The sequence below is a fragment of the Labrus mixtus genome, chromosome 17 (assembly GCF_963584025.1).
Source record: "Labrus mixtus chromosome 17, fLabMix1.1, whole genome shotgun sequence".
NCBI lineage: Eukaryota > Metazoa > Chordata > Actinopteri > Labriformes > Labridae > Labrus > Labrus mixtus.
In genome coordinates, this window is record NC_083628.1 from 10,657,469 (window position 1) to 10,684,374 (window position 26,906).

The 26,906-nt window shown below is 37.9% G+C and overlaps 2 protein-coding genes across 5 annotated transcripts; both read right to left on the reverse strand.

Moving 5' to 3' along the window:
* Nucleotides 1–978: 978 nt before the first annotated feature.
* LOC132992323 (cyclin-dependent kinase 2-associated protein 1) lies at nucleotides 979–4,732 on the reverse strand. 2 transcript variants are annotated; one of them, XM_061061562.1, is made up of 4 exons: nucleotides 4,554–4,732; nucleotides 2,761–2,861; nucleotides 1,681–1,807; nucleotides 979–1,587 (listed from the first exon to the last, which is right to left on the reverse strand). In XM_061061562.1, the coding sequence occupies exons 1-4, from the start codon at nucleotides 4,579–4,581 to the stop codon at nucleotides 1,520–1,522; spliced, it is 324 nt and encodes a 107-aa protein (XP_060917545.1). In that variant the 5' UTR covers nucleotides 4,582–4,732; the 3' UTR covers nucleotides 979–1,519. The 2 variants fall into 2 exon arrangements, with proteins under 2 accessions (XP_060917545.1, XP_060917544.1); XM_061061561.1 differs by lacking the exon at nucleotides 4,554–4,732 and adding an exon at nucleotides 3,934–4,093.
* A 1,184-nt stretch (nucleotides 4,733–5,916) lies between these two features.
* On the reverse strand, nucleotides 5,917–23,858 carry sbno1 (strawberry notch homolog 1 (Drosophila)). 3 transcript variants are annotated; one of them, XM_061060640.1, is made up of 34 exons: nucleotides 23,557–23,858; nucleotides 23,276–23,432; nucleotides 21,166–21,285; nucleotides 20,970–21,068; nucleotides 20,624–20,854; nucleotides 20,379–20,514; nucleotides 19,936–20,036; nucleotides 19,671–19,767; nucleotides 18,614–18,774; nucleotides 18,107–18,240; nucleotides 17,903–17,993; nucleotides 17,659–17,820; nucleotides 16,847–16,982; nucleotides 16,579–16,684; nucleotides 16,312–16,465; nucleotides 16,030–16,212; nucleotides 15,736–15,833; nucleotides 15,494–15,645; nucleotides 15,165–15,377; nucleotides 14,906–15,076; nucleotides 14,648–14,817; nucleotides 14,381–14,512; nucleotides 13,329–13,464; nucleotides 13,071–13,183; nucleotides 12,882–12,953; nucleotides 12,699–12,798; nucleotides 12,534–12,608; nucleotides 12,255–12,401; nucleotides 10,953–11,047; nucleotides 10,770–10,856; nucleotides 10,183–10,320; nucleotides 10,014–10,090; nucleotides 9,348–9,541; nucleotides 5,917–8,473 (listed from the first exon to the last, which is right to left on the reverse strand). In XM_061060640.1, exons 3-34 carry the CDS (start codon nucleotides 21,283–21,285, stop codon nucleotides 8,331–8,333), a joined length of 4,224 nt encoding a protein of 1,407 aa, XP_060916623.1. In that variant the 5' UTR covers nucleotides 23,276–23,432; nucleotides 23,557–23,858; the 3' UTR covers nucleotides 5,917–8,330. The 3 variants fall into 3 exon arrangements, with proteins under 3 accessions (XP_060916623.1, XP_060916624.1, XP_060916622.1); XM_061060641.1 differs by lacking the exon at nucleotides 23,276–23,432 and having other exon boundaries at nucleotides 20,379–20,511; XM_061060639.1 differs by lacking the exon at nucleotides 23,276–23,432.
* Between the last annotated feature and the right edge of the window lie 3,048 nt (nucleotides 23,859–26,906).

Genomic DNA, 26,906 nt, shown 5'->3' on the forward strand with positions numbered 1-26,906 from the left:
GTTGGGACAAAACATGACTGAGAAATGAACGCCTGTGGGATTACAGAAGTAGACAGTTTCGGTTCTTTAACCTTCTTCAACATATATAAATATAAATATAAATATTGAATCATTCCTTTATGTATCACAACGTTAATGTTGCTGATTTATCTGCTGTTAATTATCATAATCATGTCTGGGTTTTAAGCACCAGGCCTTTAAGATACATTATATATATTACATAGACCTACATGTTATATTCTTCTATTATTGTGATACATCTATCAGGTATATTCAATGTGTTTTGAATTGATTTAGTTTTCTTTTAATGGTATTGCTTTACCTTTCTGTATAGCCTTAAGCAACGTGTACTTCGCCTTTCTTGCACTTACATGCTTCCTATATTTATATTGTGCACTAGGCTACAGTACATTATACACAATATGACAGTCTTTCTCTTTATACCCTGGTTTAACAATATTTCGTTTTTGTCTATTTAGTATTTATTTTCTCACCAACTTCATTTTTTCCCCGTGTGTTTTATGTGAAGTAGCTGAAACAACACTGTGCTACTAACTAAGATGAATGATTTATCACAGTGCACATTTTGAACTAGTGCATTAATCATTTCTTCATTAATTGTCTTCCAACAAAAGGCAGACATTTTTAGCAAATTTGAATAGATATTTATTGTATTGTTGGGACTTTTCTCTGCGATTTGCTGCCTTCGTGAAATTATGCAAAACTTCTCCTTTTAAGTTCTTAAATCTCAGAGTCTGTAAGATCTTAAATGTAATCCTACATCTAGGATTTTAAGAGACTGCTAAATCCAAATCCTCTTTTTTGATCAACCTCCAGTAAATTTCAGCTGCTTATGTCAGCCTTGACCAGAGGACTTACTTTCCTTAATTAAAATGTAGTCCAACAAGATCAGGAATATATACATTATTTGTAGAGTACAATAACTGAAATGCACTGAATGAGACAATGACAACTATATTGAAAATACAATTTATTACACTGAGTAATAAATACATACAAAGATGCAAGTAGTAGCATTTTCCTCTTTTTTTAATACCAAAACCAACCTCAACACAAATGAACGGATGCATTTGGCACATCTCTGTCCCTCAAAAAATCCGACCAAATACTATCAAAAAGAAGAAGTCTATTCCATCTACCCCTGTACAAGCCATGCACAGTCTACAATTAACCCACAGGCCCGTTCGCATGCACAAATCAACATTTTAAATATGAAATCAAAACTTAAGATCCCGAAAGTGGGACGTAAAAACACATGATCATCCTCTTTCCAATGACCCACACATGATTTAAATGATCCCTCAAGAGTCATGAATATTGTTATTGTAACTTTGTTTTCACTCTAGGAGCTGTCTTTTCCATCCTTTCTTCGTTTTACTTCCTCTTTTTAAAAGGAAATGCCATGCAAGTTTCTTATTTTTGTTTCATGAGACGCACACTGTTGGTTCTTCTTGCGGGGGGGTGGGGGGGGGGGGGGGGAGGAATGTGTGTTTGTTAGCTAGGACCGCGCGTTTCTCTCCGTCTCAGCCAAGCACTCACGCACCAGCCCTCTGGCATGGATTATTCCTTTGAAGAAAGACACATTTAGATAAACAAACACTACAATACTACATGATTTCAGATAACAATTTAAAGATAATTCTTCTGGTTTATAGTTACCTCTTTTCAGTCTCTCCATGGCACTCTTGCTTCCGGCGTACGTGGGCCTGATCTCCTTTCCGAGCTCTTCGATGATAGCCAGCAGCTCTGCATATTTGTTCTGAGGCACTTGGCTGCCAGAGGAGCCCTGAATTCAGAGCAAACAGAGCAAGATGAGCACAATTCAACACAATTCACCATGAAGACTTTTGATATTTGAAAAGCCCTCTTACTACTGGAAGACATCACAGTGAGAAAAGATGAGAGAGAAATCAAAAAGTAAGGGTCATGCAATATTCCTATGGTGAAAAATTGTGATACCTATTTGCATAGGACTTGATTACCAGCATACTTCAGGTGATTTAATGAGAAATTATCTTTGATTTTAAGTCAAAAAGAGTGTGTCATTTTTGGCAAATAGCAAAAGATTAACTATGTACACTGTACTGGTATCTGATTATTGTATATTTTACCATTGGTCTGCGAAAGAGAATACAACTAAATAAAACTGCTCTCATTTATGTAAAAAATTCTCAAAAAGAAGCTAAACCCCTATTTTACTTAACTGTATCGACATTATCCCCCTGACATCATGTCAACGCTCTGTGTAACATTTGCTTCCAAATGCAACTATTAATAGCGTTCAACGTAATAACTGTTGAATCTGATGAAAGAGCATAAAATCTTCTTTGCAACTTGCCACCCGACATGTCATCCATATAATCATTTTAAGAATATACTCTTCAGATAGATTTGCTTGTACTCTGTCTGTGAATCTGCCCCCATACTGTGTTGAGAGATTAGCCTCTTTTTGCAACCAAAACACCTTCAGAACTCTCACTTATGATTACTTAAGCATCATCTTGAATTCTCATTGGGGATACCAGCAGAAAAAAGGCACAGAAAAAAACCTAAAATTTTGCAAAGAAATTACAAGACAAGGAAAATGAGACCCCAAATCACAGAGATGCCAAATGACATGAAATCAACATCATGATGTGGTTAACATTTACCTCTGTTACAAGTCCCTCTGCTGTTTGGAGACAGGCTACATTCATTGAAATAGGTGGTAGCTGGGCAAAATGTGAGATTTGCAGTTACCTGTGAGAATCCCAGAGATGGAGGTCCATAGTCACTCAAAAGAGGCCTGTAGGACTGCATTGTGGCCAGGTTAGCTGCTGAGGGAGATTGGAGGTTTCCAACTGTTGAATAGACACAAGTTGGTATTAATACTTTACATAACGCTTAAAGCCAAAAGGACGCAAAATATGCAGCATTACTTAATCATTTGGATTTTATTTGGCATATATAATTTCAGATCATTCTGAAAAATATCCCCCCAGCACCTGAGTAGAAACTGTAACTTTCCAGAAACAAAAGACATTTTGCGTATAGACACAGGCTTTTAAAGTTAAGTACGGTTTTGACGGCAGGACTTTTACTTGTGGTTAAGTATTGTCACAGTATGATAATATTACTTTACTTTCTATGAAGACCAATATCACAATCGTTATAAAAAAAAAAGTTTAACAGTTAATTTGCTAAAAGAAAAAAAAAAAAAAAAAGGATTGGTTGGTATTGGCTGCCTCCCTGCTAAAGTACCCTATACTTTGTTTTTAATACTGTCACAACCTTTAAAACTAATATAATTTCACGTTATAATAATAGTAGCCTACTGTACTTTCTTCTTTCTTTTATTTTTATTTTTTTACAATATATCAGGTTTCTGTAAATTCCCTGCTTAAATATCCTAAAAAGTAACAGGGGTTTGGTGGGGTTTTGTCCTCCATTCTCGCCGCTCCCCTGCCGCTTTGTTCGGCTGTAATATTCACCCTCGGTCGCGAGATGTCCTCGAAGAGTCATAAAATAATTCAGAGGCAGATCAATCAGCAGCTCCGACCGAGGAGCATCATGGAGGAAACGGAACAAGGCTGGCTCAAGAAGACACAAGTGATACATTTTTGTCACCGTGTAAAGGCTCCCACCCGGCGGGACCAGGACCCGGGACGACGGATAACCACATTTTAGGAACCACCACCTTCTCGTTTAACATTTTAACCGTGGTTCTCCACCGCCTGATATCACGGATGGCGCTCTTTTACATTAGTAATAATGGCGGATATGAATTAGCCTAGCTCCCAGGATCTGACCCTATATATATAACTGGACAAAAACTACAGACACGGTCTTTCTCCAGGTATTCTCCGAGACCCCGAATTTAACACTCGATTTAACGGACGCACACTTTGATTTTGCCCCGGTTTTTCTCCTTACCCTGGTTCCCTGAAGTTCCCGGAATGTGCTGATGGACATTGGGTTTATAAGACATTCCCAGAGACATTGTAAATTAAAGAAATAAAAATGACCCGAAATTCAGTGAAGCGTCTGTCTCTCACTTTTTGTTTACAACAGCGGCACCGGCAAATATGGCCGTCACTTTATATTGACACCCACTATGCCTTCTAACACTGCTACTATCCATTGCGGGTTATCAAAAAGGGGAATATTGGTTAAAAAGGTGATTTCAACCATTAAGTGACGGATTTCGCTCACGGTTTTCACACGGATTCCTACACTTATTTGACAAATTAAGTTAGCATTAATCGAATTGAAGACTTTAAAGTAGAGTTTAGAAACACTTAATTCACTATCTTTTTTTAAAAGTGTGTGGACATGTGAGATGTTTACACTTTTTTTTTTTCTCTCTCTCCACATATAATTAAACGTACAAGAAATTAATGGCAGAACTCGCATTTTAAAGCAAAGACTCTATAGTTTCAGTGCATTTGATTTTTTTTTTTTTTTTTTACATTTTTTTACCGAGTTTTTTTTTGTACAAACCACGCTTTTGTTTAAGTTTGAGCTCAAAGACAAAGGGGAGAGTTTGCTGATACCTGTATTTTTCTGTGTGGGAGCATCCATTGTAGATCTCCAGAGCTTTTGCTTAAAAGAAAAGTAGAATTAAAGTAGAATTTGACAAAAGGATCCACGCTTGTTTTGAAGGCTTCTTTTTTTTTTTATCCCATCTGACGAACAGGAGTCGGTTAAAGCCTCAGTATGTGACCCATCATCTGCATTAATGGCCACATGGTTGGACAACACACCAGGTTTGGCCCAATCCCGGCCCCCAGTGTCATGACCTGCAGGGACCTCTATGGGGCAGGGGGGATGGAACCCTCAAATGAGTAGATAACATGTGAAAAGTGTACTGCCTTTTTCAACATTTTTTATTTAGAATACTGTAAAAACACACACATGAATGAGTTTAATTGAATTATCTTAAAGGGCAACTGAAGACGTATTAGCAGTATCAAAAAAGCTTATTAAATACACATTTCAGACAACAGTAGAAGTAGACATGCTCTAGTTATTTGCCTATGTACGATTCTGATGTACTTTTATTCTACTTTATTCTAATTAAAAGGAAATTGTGTAATGTATGATGCAAATTGTATTTATTCAAAACCATCGTACATTGTAGATCATTAAATAAATATAAATTATATTTAGACTGGTGACATATTGTTTAAGATAAAGATAGAACCGAATCTTAAAAGTAATAAAAATCATTTACAGGCTGTATCCACTTCTATATGAGGACTTAAGGTTGTATGTGATAGTAAAATGTCCAGTTTTCAACTATATGTGAAACAAGGTATTTGAAGTTTTCCATTTTCTGTCATGAAAACATGTAGAACTCTAAAATAAAGTAATTCACACAGTGATTCCATGTTAAAGTTACAGTCAAGTTTTTTTTCAGACCTGGTTCAGCAAAAGATACTGACAACACAGCAAGTTAAGTACTACTCATGCAATTTCTAAGAAAATTTTAGTGAGTAAAGTTTGTCTCAATGTGTAAAACAAATTATTCTAAGCTTGTTTATTTATTTGTTTATATGTATATTTAGGGCGGCTGTGGCTCAGTTGGTAGAGTTGTCGCCTCTCAACCGGAAGGTCGAGGTTTCAATCCCCATCTGGGCAACATGTCCGATGTGTCCTTGGGCAAGACACTTAACCCCGAATTGCTCCCGCTGTTTCGGTGGTGGTGTATGAATGGCATTAGTTACTTCTGATGGATGATACTACATAGCGACCACTACCATCAGTGTGTGAATGGGTGGGTGTGACATGTGGTGTAAAAGCGCTTTGAGTAGTCGGAAGACTAGAAAAGCGCTATATAAGCTCAAGTCCATTTACCATTTTTGTAATGGGCCTTTGTAGGATGTCTTCAGGATGTAGTCAGATAAAAAGCACAAAGAAGTATAACAAGCTTTATTGAGCATTACACTCATTCATTTACAGATCCTGTTGAACCTTTGTACAACTCAATGTCAGTAGTGCAACTCGTGCAGTAATGTGAGGAGAAAAAAAAACAAACAAAAAGTCCTTCAAGTGTTTTAACTGTCGAGAGCCAATCTGCTGCAATCAAAAACAATAAACCCATATCATGACTAAATGAAAACAAGAGAGTTGTCGTCATAAAATGATGGATATTCAAACTAAAAGATACACATCCAATCAGAGAGCAGACCTTTTCAGTGAATTAAGATGTGTTGCATGAAGAATTTAAGCTTTACAAAGTGTACAAAATGATATGATACAAAGACTTCTTCCTTATTTCACTGTTTTGTAAGTACTACTAACAAACAGAGGAGAATAAACACTTCTTGAACTAATCCACAGGTTAGCAATATATTTGAACAAACATCCAATATGAAATGTTAGTTTTGGGGACAGCTCACTTTTATTTGGTCTGTCCTTTCCAGTGCAGTCTTGAAGGAAAGGACTTAGGACAGAAGAAGCACACTTTTGTTTAAACGGAAGCAATCATCCATTTTAATTACAACTGGGCTCAAGACAGCAGAGGAATCAGAGAGACGTGTTTGCATCACAGCTAACCACACAGCCACAGAGTAACATCACTGAGTAAGGAGGTAAAGAAGGAGAGTAAGAGTTATGGTCATGCATTTCAGTCACCTAGTTTAAGGTTTTCTTTGTTTTTCCAACGAGGGACTTTGTGTCAGTTGAACCCCTGAGCAGTGTTCTGGTTTGAAAAGGCAACAAAATCAACAACAAAAATGTACATCTGAAGAGGGGGCAATGCTCCGAAAGCTGTCTCAAAAATCCAAGAGATTTTGTCATACATTTCTCACAGTTCCCTGGCTGCTTTACTTTTTGTTTCAGAGGCTGCTAACATATTTTTTTCTCTCTCCTTTGACTGTCACTCAGTTCAGAAAGTTAGCAGTGCAGTCTCACCTAAAATGTTTGTAACTTGGTCCCAGGTAAAGACCAAAACTGTTGTTTTTCAAACCCGCAACACAAAGTAGTTAAAAGCAGATATTTCGTCAAAACTTCAACACCTCCTGAATAAACTTTACAAGTGAATCTATATAGTTTAACGTCACCACATATCTTCAAAGGAGAAGTTACAAGGACACTGAAGACAGTCTTTTTGGAGTGCAATATCTTGATACTCTTTGATTATACTTTTCAGCAGTTTACAACTGCTTGGATAAGATTAATAGGGAGTTATTCCACATTCATTCTTGATCACTGTTACTATTTTGTAAGGGTTTGAATATTATGTTAGGGGGGAATTGTTTTATTGCACTAAAAATAAAATCACCAAATGTCAAATGTGTTCCTTTGTCAGTGTTGTTGGTGCTTCTTAAATGTGCCTTACAGCAGTTCATATTTGTCAAACATCAGTCAGTACAGGATAAACTCACAGTTTTAAAACAATAATCAGGTCAACACATTTACACTAAAGCTACCTCCTGTACTCAGATATCCTGACTTGGCACTTCTGATCTTTGAGAAAGGTAATAACCAGAAACAGGCTGTTGTTATTATCTAGTAATAACAGGTTAACTGCCTTGTCTTATCTGAATAATAAATGTCCTAAAGTAGCGAAGTAAATGTGTGATCTCAGGTAGGGGCTTTTTTTTTAGGGATTGGGAACACACCTCTTACAGGCTTCTGTATATTTGGGCCCCTAAATTCTGTTTTAAAACTGAAACGACTACAAAGAACCAAACCCTTGTTGAATTGAACTAACCATAGCTTTTTTGATTTAATCTGAGACCCTTTTATAATGTCAGTGCAGAATGTCTTAGGAGTGAAGGTTTCCAATATATCAATATGAGATTGTTGTTTTGCATTAAATGCCCATTTTTTAGTGAATCAAGGTAGCTCTCTGACTTTCTGAACCAAGAAAAGAAAAGAAAAAAAAGGCCTTTGCGCCATACCAGTTAGTCTGAAACCAAACAGCTTTAAGCAGAGGAGGAGTGGATGACTCAACAGCCCCAGGCCAACCTGCCCTATGAGTTTCAACTCCATCTATATACGACAATTTTCACTCTGAATGTCAGAGGACAAAACATCACCCGTCAAATCTCGTGAGGTGAAACAAGAGTCTCTAGAGATTTTTTTTAAAAAAAGGAAGAAAACCCTGAAATCTCTTCTCTGTACAAACCACTGCTTTACATCCAAGAGTCGCCACAGCTCAGTGGGACATCTTGGACCCTCACAGACATAGGGGGGTTGAGGGTGCAGAACAAGGGACAGCGGTCCTGTAGTCTGCAGTGCAGTGATGGAGACTGAGGAGTCAGATCCCTCCAGACTGGGACATGGACTCAAGGGGGTCAGAGATGGGATTGGTCCACCTCGGACTATGTGTTGGGCGCATGACTGAGACTTTGGGGGTGGAGCTGCTGCCGTTTCTGAAGCTCCTGCACAGCCAGCTGCTGGGACTGGTCTGACGTTGACAGCTTGTGGATTAACGGAGACACACAGTTCGCTGGAATGATCAGTCCTGGAAAAGCAAAGAAATGAATGTTAATATATAAATATGACACTTAAAACTTCAGACAATCGCCACTCTAATTTCAGAAACATTCCAACAATCTACTGTTAAACCACAACAGTTTCATGGATTAAACAAACATACTATGCATAAAGGTCGCTTATTAACTTAATGTTTTAATTAAAAGCTAATTGGTCAAAATCTCTCTAATAAGCTTCACGTGGATTTAGCTCTTAGCTGGACTCTGATTCTAATCAGATAGAGAGTGGTATTGATTTTTAATTTAATAACAGCTAAGCCAGGTATACATCAGCAAGGACCATTAGAGAGTGAAGGACACGGAGGCTTGACATAGTGTGTTTTAGAAAACATCTGCAAGTCTGAGTAATACAGCCCATAAATAATAAAAGTTATATCCGACCTAATTTACAGATCTGCACATAGTTTAGAAACTGAAGCTGATAGGATAAGGCCAGCTCGTTTAACAAAAATATTTATTCACTCCAGATTTGGCTGATCAATGTGGGTCATATTTTTAGGTTGGAAAATCTGGAATTCAAAATGAATCCATGAAAATCACATGGTTGGAATGTCAAGATCAAAATTAGTTATTTATTTCAACTTTTGCTGAAACTAACCAATTATATCATGCAACGCTTCAGACCAATTTGTTTTTGTAATCATAAATAGTAATGTAAGGTCTGATGGCTTAAGATCCACACAGTGATTGATCAGAATCCTGCAGCATCCTGTATTGTCAATCTCAGTGTGAATGACATTATACAGCCTTTAATTTACAGTCTGACACTGAAATAAATTTTTCCTGCCTTCCAGATGTGTTAATTTAGTGACATGTTTTCCTAGTGGTAGTCCTACAACTTACCTACTATCCTCTGTCCATCTTCCGTTCTGAGCCTGATTATCTGCACCTTTACGTTGGTTCCACTGACCGGTGTGAGCACTCCCTCCACCTCGTTCCACACACTGAGCACCGAGCCACACAGAACGTAGAACGTCCTGCACCGAAGACCGATCTCACACTGCAGACCCACTGATGCTTTCTTACAGTTCCCACGCCTGTGTACACATTATAGAAAAAAACAAAACATTTGCAACAAAAGATGGAGGCAAATACTGTAAACATAGGTGAAGAGTCTACTTCACATGTACAGTGAGTCTTATGTTTCGGCATTATTATTTGATCTGGTGGTTTTCTGTATTTTGCCATCAACCAAAACTCATTCCGAGTTAGTTTTTTGATGATCAAACCAGAGCTCACCGGTTCCTTCTGAAGACACTAAGCTTCAAGATAAATCACAAAAACTAAGTTTCAAGTTAGAGGCCTAAAACCGTTTTCTCAGTTGGTTGCTGTATTTTTTACAGTGACAATCACTGATTTATGTTTTTTGGTAACAGTGGATGCTACAAATGAAAAAGCGATTTCACTGTGGCTGTAATACACCCACAATGATGAAATTCATTGACAGAAAAAAAATAGTCGAGATTATCATCTGCTTTAACCTTTGGCAGAGATTTAAAGTGCACATACCAGTATGCATGAGAGCAGATTTTTGCAGATGACATGTACTGATCTGTCCAGTGCTGCTTTGCGTCCTCTGACAAGACCTAACAGGGTGAGAAGAAAAGGTCATAATTCACAACAGAAATCCTAAAGTGTTCACCATCTAACAATTTGAATAAAAAACACATTGCGTCACCTTTTTAAACTTCTTCTTGATGTCAGCGTAGGTCTCCAGTTTGAGCTGTTTACCCGTGTTCGGCCTGTAGACCAGGAAAAGCCTCTTCTTAGTGTTCACTTCTTTGACCAGAATGGCGGTTTTCTTGTTGTTCCTCATCTAAGAAAAAATAATAATAAAATGAACATGGGTCACTGCAATGAGTTAATGCTTGAAGATCTTTTTACCAAGTACAGGCAGTAAAACTGAGTCTGAGAGACTGTTGTGCAAGGTCTTCTTTTTTTAATAGTAGCGGCTAACAAGTCTGCAAACAATTGTGAAAGTTAAAAATTTGCCAGGATCCATTCTTTGCAAACAAGGAACACCAAGATTAAAGATGTCAGCATATAAACGTCAGGGAAGTTTCAATAGAAAAAATAGGACTTTAAGATTATTGGAAATGTGTTACTTTACGTTTCACCCATTGAGAATTGACATACATAGTATTTAATCAAATGCAATCGAAGTTGCAGAATCTTACAAAAAGAAAAGAAAAAAACTCTGTTGTAGCCACTGTTACGCATTTACAGGTAAGCTTCTACTGAAAACTACCTTAAACCTTCCCATACCTGTACATAGAAGCCATCATCTGCTCCGTTCTGGTCTGCCCAAACATGCGTGGCTTCCTCCCATGACATCCCCCTCTCCACACTCACCTGTGGAAACAGACAGATACAAAGTCAGGGGATGTTACTGCAGTCTAAACATGTGCCTTGTACTTCAGAGTGTCATAAATAAATAAGAGAACTTACAGTGTAGAGCTCCACATGTCCTGATGTGGTGTAGCCTGGTGTGAGGAATTTCTTGCAGTCCACCTTCCTCACCTTCTCATCACCAGAGCCCAGATCTAACAGAGGACAGACGGATTATTAATCATATTTAATACATGTGAGATCCAATGAGGATATTAAATACAACCTACAGGGCATTTTTTACACAACTCGGTTTATTTAGTGGAAGGGCTTTAAATAATTAAATGTGCAAAAAAATATCATTCATTCTGCCCCAGTTTTTTGCTTCTCTATTGTTAAAGGGGTAGTTCAGCTTGTTTTAAGTGGGGTTGTATGTTTAGCACTTATTTGACACATCACATACGTCTTCCTCCGCCTAAAAGGTGCTGGATCTACAGTATAAAAGTCTACTTGGATTCTGCCAAGTAGTAGTGAGTAATTGTTGTGAATTTTGATATTACTGCATCCCAGTTTGAGATAACTTTAAGCAACACATGTTCAAAGAAGTTCAGACGGACAGCAAAGTAAGGGCTATAAAGTTTGTTATTCCAGCTCAGTTTTCCTAAACCAGCTGACAGATTGCATATTTTGTGAGTTAAAAATATGGGTTGTCATTACTCTGAAATAACTGTTCGAGTTGAAACACAAACAAATTTCCATTTATTTCTACTGGTTTCCGATTTAATTTGTGAAGATTGAAAAAGGTCCGTAAAACAGCAGCTATCAGTACAGCAGGGAACTCTGGATGGTGAGTGATGCAGACTGCAGGAGATATATGAGCTGCTGGTTTCTGATCTAGAAAATCTCTCAAGTACTGTTTTTATCAAGTCCCACTCGTAGCTCTCCAGGTTCTTGATCATGGGTTTAGAGTTTACAAATCACCAGATATCTTTGTACCTTTCCTGTCCTCCAGTTTCTAAAGATGTCTCCTCCCCCTCGCTCTTTCACCTGTTCAGTCTCCGTCAACGAAAGTTTTTCCTTTGTGTGCTTCCACAGTAAACGTCATGTCAACATCGCTCATGTATTAGTTTGGTTGTATTTGTTGTCTCTTTGGAACCCCGCAGACCCAGAGATGTATGTGGTTCACTCAAGTAGTACTTAAACAAAGCAGCTTTGTTTAAGCAAAGTCAGGAACTGAAAATACAAATGGCCCTGTCTGCTGCAGTGTATAGCCTAGCTTCTGTGCTAGGCCGGTTTCACAATAAAGCGGCTGAGCTGACCAGGATTTCCTGTGGCTTATAAAGTTAGTATTGACAAGTACCTCATTCATCCCCACTAGAGAAATCAGAACTCTCCCTTCTAAATAAACGTTGAATATCTTACCAAGAATGCCCATGTCGTATCTGCCGTTCTTCTTGGCCTCCTGAATCACGGCTCCCAATGTGTCTGAGAAGTACTGGAACAAGGCGTTCTGCTGCTGTACCTCCATGCCCAAAATACGGTTCAAGAACTTCCCGATGTTGTTGTAGTCTGTAGCAGAAACACAGTACATGCATTAGATTTGACATTTATAAAAAATAAATAAATTTAAAACAACTTTACAGCCATATCCTTTCAGATTTCACAGCGAGAATAGTTGCCAAGTCATTGTTTTTAAATCACCTTTGTCTAGTGACAATGTGCCAGATCTGTCCTCAATGTTTATGAGGCCCACACCTATTAAACCACCCTGAATTTCTGCAGAAGAAAAATACAATTATTACTCAGAGCACATGACACAGATGAAAAGAATAGATATACATTAATCTATAAAGGCATAAGTAATACCTTTGAAGAAATCTCCTTTAAAGTTAGCAGGTGGAGACACCAACGGAGAATCAAGCCTTACAATCGACTTCATCACAATTTCTAGAGCGCTTCTGCCGTACTGTAGGAAAGATCAACATGAACGAGTTAGTGTTGAATGCAAACAGCAACAAGACATCTGACGCAAAAGCTTTCAGTGCTTACCTTGTTGTCAAAATTAAACCGGCTGAGATCTCGAGTTTCTGTTGCTCTTCTATCCCCGTGTGTGAGAGCACCCTGTCACAAAGATTTGACATATCTACTTTATAATTCAGGCACATTTTTTAAACCATCTTTAAATCCCTTTTCAAGAACAATAAAAGAAACATTATTATATATTGAATTAGTCCATACCAGGCTTTCTAATCTTTTGGCAACAATGGATGCAAATCTCTGCTCTCCTGCGAGCTCTGAAATGAGGAAAACATACTCTGGTGCTGTGACCTGGTTTGAGCGGTGAGTTCTCCCTGTGACACAACAAACAGAGCACAAATATAAAGTACATCTGAAAAATCTTAAATCACATCTTTAACAAGTACTTTGAACTTTGACAGGCCCTCTGTGTGGTACAGTAGGGAACACTTAAATAACGGAGAGTTATTATCAACTAACCGAACTGCTGTATAGCTCGGTCTGCACTCCACGGCAGCTCTAGTGTCATGTGGACTCTCCGTCGTTGGTTCTTCACTCGTCGATCGGCCTGCAGGGAAATACCTGAGCTGGCAGCTTCTGAGATGATGGCAATGTTCTGGAAAAACAAAAGAATGATTATTACTTTGCACATGTAAACGTCAAATTTCAAGAGTCTGTAATTCTTGTCTTTTTGGTTTTATTTCAAACCCAAACAAATGTCACCCCTCTGTTAGCTTAAGCATTTGAATACTGTACAATTTAGTATAAAACTTTGGAAAGATCGTAGGCTGGATTAGAAGTTTGTTGAAACCTAAGGTGCTTTTACCCTGAGGTTGTGCCAGTACGTGCAATCAAACTGTGGTTGGTTTGTGCATTGAATTTGCTCCATTTGGGCTCATAAAAACTGCCCATCGAGCTCTGGTGTACACTGCACAGCTAGACTGAAATGACACTACCATGTGGTCTCTGGTGTGACGCATACATTGTGTAAGAAAAAAGCCAAGCAGACATATCAGGGAATTTCAACATGAATGCAATAGCATGATGTGAAAAATTAAGGGAAGTAAGCTCAAAGTGATACTACTAGCATCATTTTTCATAATCATGGGAAACCAGAAAGGAATCTAACTTTTTTCCTACTCTATGTATCATGTATGTTGAGTTATATTATGACAAAGTCACAACACCTCATATAATAAGAAGCTAGATGCAGGTTTTTCATCTAGTTTGTTTTATCATGTCCTAAGATTAATCAACTTTACACTTACTCCTTGAAGAGAATGGAGATCAAACAACTGATCAAGTAACACAGCCCAACTTGTCAATAATTCTCCCAAAGACCGTACACAAGATGATGCGATGGTGGAGTTTGACCCCTCACATTGTCTAATAAGTAAGAAAGAGTCAGTCCTAACTTTGTATGGTTGTTTGGGCGGGATACAGCTTTGCACTGAAATATTACAAAGATGTATTTGTCTCTTCCTTGGTACAGACTGAATGTGTTCACAGCCTCTAATTCACTTTGTGTTTACCTTTTCTCCATCCATGAACCTCTGCTTCTCTGTGAGGTTGAGGATTTCCACCGGGACGTCCAGCTCAGAGCGAGATTCATACGTGATGCTGCCGTCATCGTTACTGACCACACGACCTTTACGGCCAGTCATCTGAGGCACAGTTACAGAAACAATGAAGTGAGTTTAGAAACTAAATCAAACCATTACCTTAACTTTAATAGTGAAACTGAAACAAACATAAATACTAAAAGACTACACAGACAGCTTATAGAAATGTTTTTATACCTCAGCAACATTTTCTGGTCCTCCCAGCTCATCTATGAGCTCGTCAAGGGTGTTGGGAGGCAGATCCTCAGCCAGATCCTCAAGTTTTTCAAGCAGCTCTCGCTTCATCTGCTGTGCATGTTCCACTGCGTCCTGACTTGTGATGCAGCTGTCCTGACTCTCTGCTTTGACTTATGAACAAGCAGGAACAAAACATTAATTTATCCAGAAAAGGCTTAATCAGATTCTGATTAATCAGGTCTGTGGCAATGTGTTTACCTGTTGCAGGTGCGCTCGGGGGGTTAACCGGGGCAGTAAAAGCAGGCCTGGTGGAGCCCAGCCCCGAGGCTAACAAGGCACTTTGAATGGAGTCTGGATCGACACTCTTCCTCCTCTTTTTCTTCTTCTTCTCTTTCCCTTTCTTTGGTTCTTTTCTGATGAGCCATGGATCTAAGGCAAAGGAAGCTTTTCTGTGAGTATACTATAAACTGATTATAAAGAGGTCTATTTATTTTTTTACTTCCCTCAGAAGTCTTACCGTCTTCCTCATCATCATTGGACTCGTCTCTAAATGGGTTGAAATCATCATCTTCATCCCCCGAGCTGACAGATTTGAAGCTGTCGTCACTGTCGCAGTCTTTACCGGAATCTCTGTCCGACTCCTCAGACTGGCTCTCGTCCGAGCTGGTTCCTGACAACCCACCGTGCTTACGAGGCTTCTTCTTCTGCTGCTGCTTTTTGACCTCTGAACCTGAAAAGATGATCAAAGAGATACATGCAAATGATTCAACTGCATACAATTCTGACTACGTAAGGTTTCATTCGATATCCTCCAGCTATGCAACAGTAGCTCCAAATGTTTCTAACCTTTCCTCTTCTTGCCCTTCTGCTCTCGTTGTGCTGCAGTCTCACTGGGAGGGGGTGTTTTCTTGGCTGGGAGGTCGATGCCCAGCAGGCTATAAAGTTTCTGTCTGTCAGGAGCCGGAAAGTGCTTCTCAATCAGTGACTGCAGCACACCTCTACAAAAAAACAGCAACAACATAGAAACAACATTTTATCACAGGGACATACAAATGTTTGAATAAATGTTATATTTAGTCAGTGCTTACTTTGCAGTTGACACAAAGTCATTGAGCTCTCCTCCTCCTTCTTCCAAGGCCTCAAGGGTTCTTGCTTCTCCAGTGGACTGGAGACCAATCACAACACACTGCACAGGAAACAGTTCAGTATGTTAGACACTGAGGAAACCACTGAGTTCCAATGTGTTCAGAGACAATTCAATACTTGTTATAAGCTTATAATGGTAAAGCAGGTAGCACAACAAAATAATACTTTAATATAACAGACAGAGGCAGAAACTACATTAAAAAAACAAAAAAGTAATTGTGCAGCCCTACGCCTACCTTTCCATTTTGGACCTCCTCTCTGGCCAGCTGGACCACTCTGCGGACTTTGGAGGCGATGCAGAGGTACTTAAAGAACCTTTGGTGAGCAGACCAGAACTGGCCCCACATGGACTTCTTCATGCGTTGCTCCGCCTCCATCAGGTTTGCAGCCTGCTGGAATTTTTCACGTGCAGTCACCCACTAGGAGAAACAGGGGAACAGATGTATTCATTTACTGGAAGCACAAATAAAAGAACTATCGACTGGGTCGAAATACAAAATGTTAACCCTTTAGCTTACCAGCGTCACTGATTTGTTGTACATGTGGATGTACTTATTACTCAGGGGAACCTCCTCAATTTTAAAGGTTACACCTGTAAAACTCAACTGCCTCGCAATATACATCCCCCTCAGTTTCATGTCCATGGCCACTATCTCCATGGCACCCACACCCCTGAAATTGAGGAAAAAACAAATGTGGAAAGGACATTTACAACTCATCGCCTTTTAAGCCTATTGATAAATTATTTTCTTTTGTAAAAATAACCCGTGGAGAGAAGAACTTACCTGCGCTCAACAGCTTGGATAAAGTTACCAAATTCTCTGAAGGGCGTTTTGTGTCCCCAGATACCCAGGCGGTTCATATAAGCCATGTTTCGTGGTTCAGAGGCACCTTAAGAGGACAATCACAAATTGACCATACTTATCCAACTTTAGCATGCCGAGGTATTGAAGAGGAAGTTTCAGTGGATTCAAGATATAATGATGCTTTTCCTCATTTATGCATGTTTAAACTTTGCCCAACAACAAGTGGATTCAGTGGATGTGTACTAACCTGTAGCACTTGCATAAACAACTCGAGCCTTTGGGAGTTTGTTCTGCAATTCCAACACTGCAAGCCCAGTTTTTGTAGGTTTGGATGATCCAACTGGACAAACATTTTTGGCTTTGTGACACTCATCATAGACGATCTAAAGACATTTGGTTAAGGAACAAATCACATTTCTTAAACCATAGTTGCATATAATTTGGTTCCTACACTAATTTGCCAGAACTTTTAAATCTCAGGGGCTATATTTAAAATGAAAAAAACGGCTTCCTGAAATGCAGTTCTGGCAACAATTTAAGCCAGTTGCATTTCAACCATTGTGCAACAACCCACAAAGATCTGGCCCATCATTGTGAGAAGTGACAACTGATGACAACACAAGAAAAGGCATCACTATTTGTACAACACGGCAACAACAGCAAGTATGGCAGAGACTAAGGTTGTTTGTGATTATTATTGAGGTGACACAGCATAAAAAGCTTCTTTTTTTTTAACTAGTCGACAGCTGCAGACTTATAAAGATGTTTGCTGCAAATAAAAAAAATGCAAATAACCTTTAAATTGGTTTATGGCTATCCCCACTCTATTTAAGCCCGTCCCCTAGTAGTGCCATTTTACAAGCGATATAATTAAGTCTCAGGAATATTATTTAACGCCTAGTACCTGCACACCAAGTGTTATTTAGGTTTCTAGACCATGGAGAAAGTTCTGTTTTAATCACTTAAATTCAGTTTATAATTCATTCTAATTTAACAAAGTAGTCATAACTTACTAAGGACCTTAATTCTATTAACTCATGGGCAGTCTGAAAAGGATACAACTCCGTCAAAGTCCTCCCCACACCAATGCAGAAGCTGCTGAAATCGAGTCTTGTACTTTCCTCCTGATTGGCTCTCTCCAATCAGTGAAGAGTAGGTGGCAAATATGACACCTTTCTTCACACTGCCATTGTGTTTGGATGAAATTTTGCCGTATTTGAACTGGAAATAGAGAGTCAAACTGAGTTACACTTTAATGAAACATAAATGGAAACACTGGTTTCACAAAGTCAAAGTCTCTCACCTTGTTGAGTGAGTGAACCTGGATGTTTTTGGCTCCTATATCCCTTAAATCCCTTTCAGCGTCATACTTCAGGTCGTTTGAGACACTAAACCTGAAGAAAAGAGGATAACAAACGTTAGAAGAGGTCATTCTTTTGGAGTGACTAATTTGAAAGCTTATAGTTTAAAAGTTCAGATTTGAAATATAATGCAATACAGTATTTACCAAAGTGATCTCTTCCTGCCTAAAAGGTAATTCTCATAGATAACCCCTGCAATGGTTCGGCCTTTTCCCACACCCGCTCCATCACCGATCAGATAGGCCGCTCGATCACCGTTAGGGAGGAATGTTTCGTGTTGCTGTGGTACATGGATTCCAAAATATTAAACATTTCAAACTTCTGAACCTTGTCTTTCAAACAGGTAAAGTCTCACACAATGGACAGACTATAAAACAACCCCTTGTTTGAAATTAAAACAATTCAAGACACTCACTTTAAGAATCAGCTAGACAAATGAGATCCTATAGAAGAGGACCACAGTAAAGTATAGTACAAAAAAAATGGTATTTAGATTAGCTTGTTTTGTGATTCATATCATTTGAAAATACTGAACTCACCATACATCAACAACAACGAAACACTGCATCAATTTTCAATCCCAAAGACTATCTATGTGGACAGAAAAAAGGGACCAGAACAAATACCTTCACAGTTAATTGATCCCTGCTTACCTGAGCTGCATATGTGATAGCTTCCAGCTGCAGAGCAGACAGGCAACCTCGATCAATGACTTCTTCTGAGATGGACAGTCTGTACCACACATCAGGGGGGCTAACGCTGGACAGGGAACTGGTTTCCACCACAGGATCCGGATGCCGGAGGCCAACTTTTACTGCAGGGACAAATTGACTTGTCAGTGGATCAAGCAATTAATCATTTTCATTTGGCCTGCGCATAGCACTGCTCCTCCCTTGTTTTGTTTTTTTTCTACAATGGTTTGGTGGATACATGTAAGCCTCCAAAAATGTTTTTCAATTTCTTCTGTAGCACTAAATCAGGGTCTCTGCACACTTTTTATGAATAACAGTGGGGTCTGGAGATGCATCGATTTAGCCTACTGATACCAAACGTGATACCAGGCGTTGAATATTAATTTAACAATAGACTATCAACACTCAGTGCTATCCCGACAAAAAGAGTTACGCACACAGAAAGAGACACAGCGCATGTTTTAAATTTGTTTGGTCTTTTCTGTCAAACACTGAAGGCTCCTCTCAGCTGAGCACACACACCTCTCCCCGCTCACACTCACAGCCTGCAGGTGCACACAGACAGACAGGAAGCCTATATATTCTCATGCTGATCTTGATGTGAAGCAGAGGCAAATGCTTCTAAAATGCACAAAAAAGCAAGTCGAAACTTCTAGCCTAATTACGGGTTTGCATAAACGCTGTCATAAATGCCAAAAATTGTCACGTGAACGAGCGAATCACACCAAAAAGGAATATTAAAAATGATATCACGCTAAATAGACCCATTACATTCAGAAGTGTCTCAGTCAAAGTGCCTTCTAAAATTGACACAAGTAACAATAAGACCTTAAATCTCAAAATATAATTTAAAACTTGTTAAGGGTCCACAGGGACCCTGCACTCAATATGCTTTCCTGATGAGTTGCTTTCAGGGGATACGTGTATTTTAGGTTGTTATTCTTGACACTCGTTACTTAGATAAGGGAAAATACTTATTTCTATAATACTTTCATTGTAAACTCTACAGCAGTCTTACATTTCATTGGCATGTACTCTGCGTAAGTCTCTGCATGACCCAACTCTTCCTCTTCTTCCTCCTCAGGTTCCTCCTCCTCCTTCATCCCTGGAGGTTTCTGAAGACAAAGATTATACAAATATAAAGAGACCCCAAGCTTCATGATAAATTTCTGCTTTAAAGCACCTCCAAAAAGCTAACCATGTTTGATATAAACTAACAAATAGTGCTATATAAATAAACTTTGACTTGACTTAAACACACCAACACATCTGGACATGCTTACCAGTGCAGGTGTGAAGTTCTGCACTCTAATGTTGTCATTTATCCAGATCCTGGCAGCATCTTTTCCCAAAACTTCCTTCTTGAAGCCATTGTTTGTGTCAGCTGAAACACCGACAGAGACGAAAAGTGTTAAGACAGCTGGTCAACTACTGACAAATGTTCATTTAAACATTTTACAACTCCGAGTGGGCTATTGAATCTCAGCATCTTGTGTAAGCAAATTTTACGATACCTTTAAGAGCTGCAGTGATTAGTCAATTGTTAGGAAAAATATCTGCATTAATCTATAACTATGTTGACATTGCATTATTTTGGTATTTAGCCTTCATAAGAACTCATGTGGGAATTGTGATTGAAAACATTATCTAATAATTTTTTATCAAAGGTATCAAAATCTAATCGGTACAAAAAAGATTGAAATAACATTTAACAGCAATAACTTACCATTGGCTGTTGCTGTGGCTACAGGTGTAGCAATGTCAGGTGGGGGCTTTAGCTTCATGAGCTCCATTAGGCTGTTTCCTTTTAGACCCGTGTTCCTGACACCGCTGGTCCTCAGAAGGTCTTTCAACTGAATCTGCTAAAAAAAAGAAAAAAGGACATTCATGGTTAGTCTCTTTTTTCCTGTGTTGTTCCTTCCTGTGATAAACTTATATTGATCATGAAAAACAATTTTTCCTTGAACCCACCTGATCTCTGTTAGAAGGCACAACTGTAGACACTGAAGATACTGGGATACTTGTGGAGGAGGGGGTTGGTGAGCCACGCAGGGCTGAGTTAGTGACATGCACCACCTTGGTGACAGTTATGGTGTGTTTAATGTTGTTTGTGGCTGAAGGTTTGGTAACAACACCCCCAAGTGACGGCAACTGATTCAGCTGATTTAAGACAAATGTGGTGGTTGATGGCTGAGGTTTGTGCTGTTGGGCACAAGAGAGAAGAGGATTTTAATAGACACAACAATAAAACATGAGCAGCAACCTAACTAAGTATTTTCAATTATTAATAAGTCAATCTGATGTTCTTTAATCTCACCCTGATAGTAACTATTGGGACCGGAGCTGGAGGCTCAGCTCGAATGCCTTCCACCGACTCTGTCCCCATGCCAACATCCAGAGCATTGATGGAGATAGACTAGTAGAGAACCACAAACCAGAACACTTACAATAAGCAATGAACAAGTTCATAAATTTCTAATGCCCGATAGAAAACAAAACAAATATCATCTCACTTGCTGGGTCGTAGAGGTCTGTGCAACATCCTGAGGATCCACATCAAATAGGCCAATATCATTTGGGCAAATGCCACTCTCACTGAGGGCGGCAAGAAGCAAATCCTGTCCAGGATCCATCTGCAACACAAAAATATCCTCCTGTCAACATTTTATGAACAGGGATGACAATACGCATTTATAAATGCAATGTGAAAACTATATAAAAAAAAATGTGTATATATCAAACATATACTTTAACAGAAAGATTATCAACAGAAAGAAAGTGTGGCTTTAACTTTGTTTGCTACATTCATGTTGCTCATTGTCATTTAAGGAAAAAGTCAAAGATTTGTAGGTTAACTAGTTCTTCAAATGTTAAGATGTCCCACTTCAGTTTATTGTATAGGGTTACTAAAGACTTGTGTGCTCAAGATGTAATGATGCTTGTCCTCATTTATGCACGTTTTATGCAAACTTTGCCCAACAACATAATATCTACTTGCAGTATTGGCTTATTGTTACATTTTATATAACGTTTAGACGAGAGACTTGGTCACTTTAAAATCGTGATACAGAAGTAGCTTACAAACACAAGTACATCAATAAAAATAGTTATAAATACTTCCGTTGTTATTTACAGAATCACTATTGAAAAGAGGAGCAACAGTGCATGCTAACAATTAACTCATCTGAGCATAAAAAGATGCATGGTCAAAAATAAATGTAGGACCCACATGTAACGATAAAGAACACGTGTGGTATCACAAACTGTAAGCAACGTAAAACACAAAGCCCAGTTTTGAAAGAATAATAAAGCTGTTAGGAATATCTACTCCCAGTTTTGAGACTATCCTTCACTTGTGCGACTTAAACACAGACAACACATCAATTTAATTTGGGTAAAGCCTGTTTAAATGTTCACATCGCCACATTTCATCATACACTACACACCCAAAGAAAGTGAAAATGAAACGATGATGTGTAACGAGAACAACAGAAAATAAAGCCTTTCATGAGAAAATAATACAGTAAGAGAAATTCCTACACATCAGGTCAGGCTACAGACCAAAGTCACCCAAAAACAACACGTGTTTGCAATGCCCTACTTTGGTACGTGCAGTTTCCAGCTCACTCTGACTGAATGTAGCCACCCTCGACAACAAGTTAACACCGCTGGCGAAGAATTATTAATACAAAAACACCTGGAATACATGATATGATCATGTTTCTTTTTTAAAACCGGGGCTAGTCAGTCATCCAGCATGACATGCTAACCCTTGACTTGAGCAGTTGTACCAGCTAAACTGGCCTGGTGTAATCAGGGTGACACAGTGTAGCAGGCTCTGCTAGCTAGCTTCACCCTGCATTCATGCGGTCTCCGAATAATCGGAAAAAATAGTTTCCAGTCCACCTTGAACAAACTTGCTCTCCCAACAAAACGGAATGTCGAAGGATAGAAATAGAATTTAAGACGGAAAGTAAACGTAAAAAGTAAAAGGTGGCCTTGTACTCAGAAACTTTTGATTAAATAATTTAGTTAGTTATTTTTGCTTTATTATTATTATTATTGTTATTATTATATATTATACGGTTATAAACTTAGTGACATATTTCTTCAGCGTTAAAAAATAAATAAATAAAACACATCTTTTTATTGCGTCTTAGTGGTGTGCACATTATGACTTTGAAAACGTCAACACACCGGAGTTCAGAACCTGTGAAGTCCGACTATCCGAGCAGCACTTGAACGCATTTTGAAAAACCAAAAGCCAACGCAAAAACAGTTTCGTGTTGATGTCAGTGACATCAGGGTAACGTTAAATAATTAAAAATAAATAAAATAGAAAAAAAGGACAGATCACTTTTTAAAAGTAACAAGCAGATAAAAATCACAAAAATAATGACTTACGGTAACCACGGAGACTTGATGTTCTCAAACATTAACCACCGAGGTAAAATAAAGATTACCTGATGACTACCTGTGTCCTCTAAACTTCCCTCTTTGCTGTTAACACTGAAACGCAACTACTAACTAGCTAGCTTGTTACGCCTGAGCTGCTCTAACTTGACAACACGAGTTTTTAAAACGACGCAGTAAATCTAACGTAAGAGTTTATAAAAACATTACCTTCCAACTAGTTTCCACGGCGACCTTAACCACGCAGATGGCTACGCCGAGTGCAGCCTCTTATCGCCGGGATGTTGTTGACGGTAGTCTCTCCTGCACTGTCATTGCTCGTCGGTGTCGGTAGCTAACATTTGGCAACACGGGATCAAAGTCTCCGCTTTTAAAAAAGAATCGAGAAAACAATTCTACTTTCACCGCCGAGTGTTGAAGCGACACGACGAGTTGGTAACGTCGAGACGAAGAGAGAAGTTTAAACGAACAGGCTCCGTGCTGAAACTTACTTGTCCTCGCGCTGTGTGAGGCGGTCGCTCAGTAGTTCAGGGGTTTGTTGTCCTCGCGCTCACGCCATCTTTTTATCAAACGCACCGCCGCATGCTGGGTCACGTGACGTGCAGGCCAACAGCGGGCGTTTTCACCGTCAAACTCCGAGCCCAGCGTCGATAAAAACGAGTCTCCGAACAGCTGCAGGGCGTCCCCACACGACAATTAACCGATATGAGCGAAAAAGTTAGCATTTCTAAAACGGTAGCACAATCGACAAACATAGCAGAGTCAGCGAGCTAATGCAACATCACGTGACATAGTGAAGACTCAGGAGGAAGTGACGATGTCAAAAAAAAAATCTTCTTCGTTTGTCCTCTTCCTTTTTTCTGCTTCTGCTTTATTTTCCTCTTTCTCCCTTTCCTCTAACTTTAAATCTATATATTTAAAAAAAAATCTTTTTAGATACTTTGTAATATTGTAACATATCTAAAGCAACTTTACCTAAAAATAATATGTCTGGTGGAAAGTTGTATGTAATAATAATAATAATAATAATAACTTTATTTATATAGCACCTTTTAAAAACACAGGTTTACAAAGTGCTTTGACAAACAAGAACAAACTAAACCAAACACTGAAGAACATTAACAACAGCAAGAACATTAACAAATGCAAAATACTAAAAATAATTAAATACAATTCAACAGAAAATAACCCATATTGCATGATACCCAACAGACATATATAACCCGACCATCACAAGAACCATTATAAGAACCCAGGAAACACAAGAACCCAACAACAAGAGCTGAGACCAAGAGGAACCAAAGATTTAAAAATATGTAAGAAACTGAAAGAGCTGAAAAAAATAAAAAGATAACAGCAATAAGAAGGTAAGAGCAGTAAAAGAAATAGAAACAAGTGGTTAAAGGATAAAAAAAAAACTATAATATTAATAAAAATAAAAAGTAAATATAAATATGAAACATAAATAGACAAAGTAAGTAAGATAATAAATTACCAAGTTAAAACATAAGAGGAGTTAAGATATGAGCATAAATATGAGATAAGAGCATAAATAAAAGAACAGTAGGCCTACTTTTTTTAATAATTCAATTAATTTTGAAATTATTCAGTGTGGATAATAAAGTCTGTTACAAGTTATTGCAAGACTTAGGTTTTTCTTTCCATCTTTTCTAAGGGTATGCTGATTATTATGATAATTTCTCAATCATGAAAACTCATAAAGGCAAATTCTTGTTCCAACACTTTTGTTTTATTGAATATCTTAAATATTTTACATTTGTGAAAATAAATTAGACAAATAAAAGAATCAACTTGTCTCTCTAAGCTAAAAAAAACACACATAAGCTTATTCCTTCACTGTATCTCGTTACATTTATTTACAGCTGAATATTACATGACTAAGTTGTGATTGATTAAATTTGAAGGTGTTGTAATTTTGCTGTCAATATAATTTAAAGTAGCCTATCTACAGTGAAAAAATAATAATAATTGGGTGCTTTAGTACATACTTAATTTATGTTTAGAAGTAAACATGCCCCAGCCAGTATTGAACACCCATACTGGTCATACTGATCCAAGCACAAAAGCAAACATGTGTGTTGAGAAAATTGTGTTTAATGTTTTATGTTTAAACCAGTGAACTGTAGCAGTTCACTGGAGCATCATGCTAAACACATGAAAAGTACAAAGTTCAAATTAAGTGTCCCCTGTGCTCCAAACATTTGTCTCAATGAGATATGAATTAGAGGGATAGCAGAAGTCACAATAAACAATAAAATTGTAACAATACTTTGTTACAATACTGATCATCAACAAACAATTCAAGTCAGGGGGAAAACAGTGAACAGGGAGATCCTCAAAGTATTCCTGATTCTGAAATTTCTTAAGGGGGTTTATTTTCCTTCTAAAAGTATGCACTCTACGATGGGGTAAAACTTATGGGTAAAACTCTTACTCCATCTATTCTTAGCATTTAATTTCATAGTTGTAAACCACTTGAAGTAAGTCCTACAAATGCATTTTACTACTATTATTAACTATTTTAAAACAACTTTTTCTCTTAAAGATAAGAGTAAAATCGTGTTTTTTCACGAGTGCATAAAAATATATCTTATAATATAGTATGTTTTAGGATGGCAGTTAGTTTTTCTTCCTTACTCTCTCTTTTTAGAATTATTATGACTACACATTCCTAATTTACTTACATGTTTTAGTGAAACAAAGTAAACATTTTAACGTACGAGTTTAAATGGTAACAGAGCATGTTTACAGTTTGGTACAAGGACTTTAAATAGTTCCTCCAATAGTTCTTTCTTACCGAAGGCCATAACTCTGTACAACAGCTCACCTCTTGCGAGCAGAGAAGTGTCATCATGATCATATCTGTCTCTCCATACTGTAATCTGTTCTGCACATGTTAAATTTACAAATTATCTCTGCACTCATGTTCACTTCATTTGGCTGTGTACTTGCAGTTATATTGTATAGTTTCTGCTTATAATATGTCTACACTCATGCACTTTGACTTATGTCAATACTGTCCATTTACTACTCTGTTTTTTGCACATTTACATTCAATCTTCCATATTTAATTTACAACCATTTATGACTCTGTTCTTGCACATTTACATTTAATCTTCCATATTTAATCTTCCTATTTAAGACTGGTAATGCTTAGTTAAATCCTGGTTGTATATATTCACATTCTTAGTTCTGATATTTTTTATATAATAATAATAATAATAACTTTATTTATATAGCACCTTTTAAAAACACAGGTTTACAAAGTGCTTTGACAAACAGCAAAAACAAGAACAAAGCAAACTAAACCAAACACAGAAGAACATTAACAACAGTAAGAATATAACAGATGCAAAATACTAAGAATAATTAAATACAATTCAACAGAAAAGAACCCAAAGCGCACGATACCCAACAGACATATATAACCCGACCATCACAAGAACCATTATAAGAACCCAGGAAACACAAGAACCCACCAACACGAGCTGAGACCAAGAGGAACCAAAGATTTAAAAAGATGTAAGAAACTAAAAGAGCTGAAAAAAAAAAAAGATAACAGCAATAAGAAGGTAAGAGCAGTAAAAGAAATAGAAACAAGTGGTTAAATGATCAAAAAAAACCAAAACTATAATATTAATAAAAATAAAGCTTTTAGTACTTATTTACTTTGTATTTAATATTATATTATGTTTAGATTTGCTAACATTGTGTTTTTTAATAATATTGTGTGTTGGATAACCTGCTGCTGTAACGCCACAATTTCCCAGTTTGGGATCAATAAAGTAATTCTAGTCTATTCTATTCTATTCTATTCTAT

Coding starts and splice junctions, on each gene's coding strand:
- LOC132992323 (XM_061061561.1), bottom strand. CDS start 4,000: ATGTCTCTGGGAATGTCTTATAAACCCAATGTCCATCAGCACATTCCG. Junction 2,862..3,933: donor GGGAACTTCAGGGAACCAGG/GTAAGGAGAAAA, acceptor TCTATTCAACAG/TTGGAAACCTCCAATCTCCC. Junction 1,808..2,760: donor CATCTCTGGGATTCTCACAG/GTAACTGCAAAT, acceptor CTCTGAATTCAG/GGCTCCTCTGGCAGCCAAGT.
- sbno1 (XM_061060639.1), bottom strand. CDS start 21,285: ATGGATCCTGGACAGGATTTGCTTCTTGCCGCCCTCAGTGAGAGTGGC. Junction 21,069..21,165: donor AGACCTCTACGACCCAGCAA/GTGAGATGATAT, acceptor GTTCTCTACTAG/TCTATCTCCATCAATGCTCT. Junction 10,857..10,952: donor GACATGTGGAGCTCTACACT/GTAAGTTCTCTT, acceptor CTGTTTCCACAG/GTGAGTGTGGAGAGGGGGAT.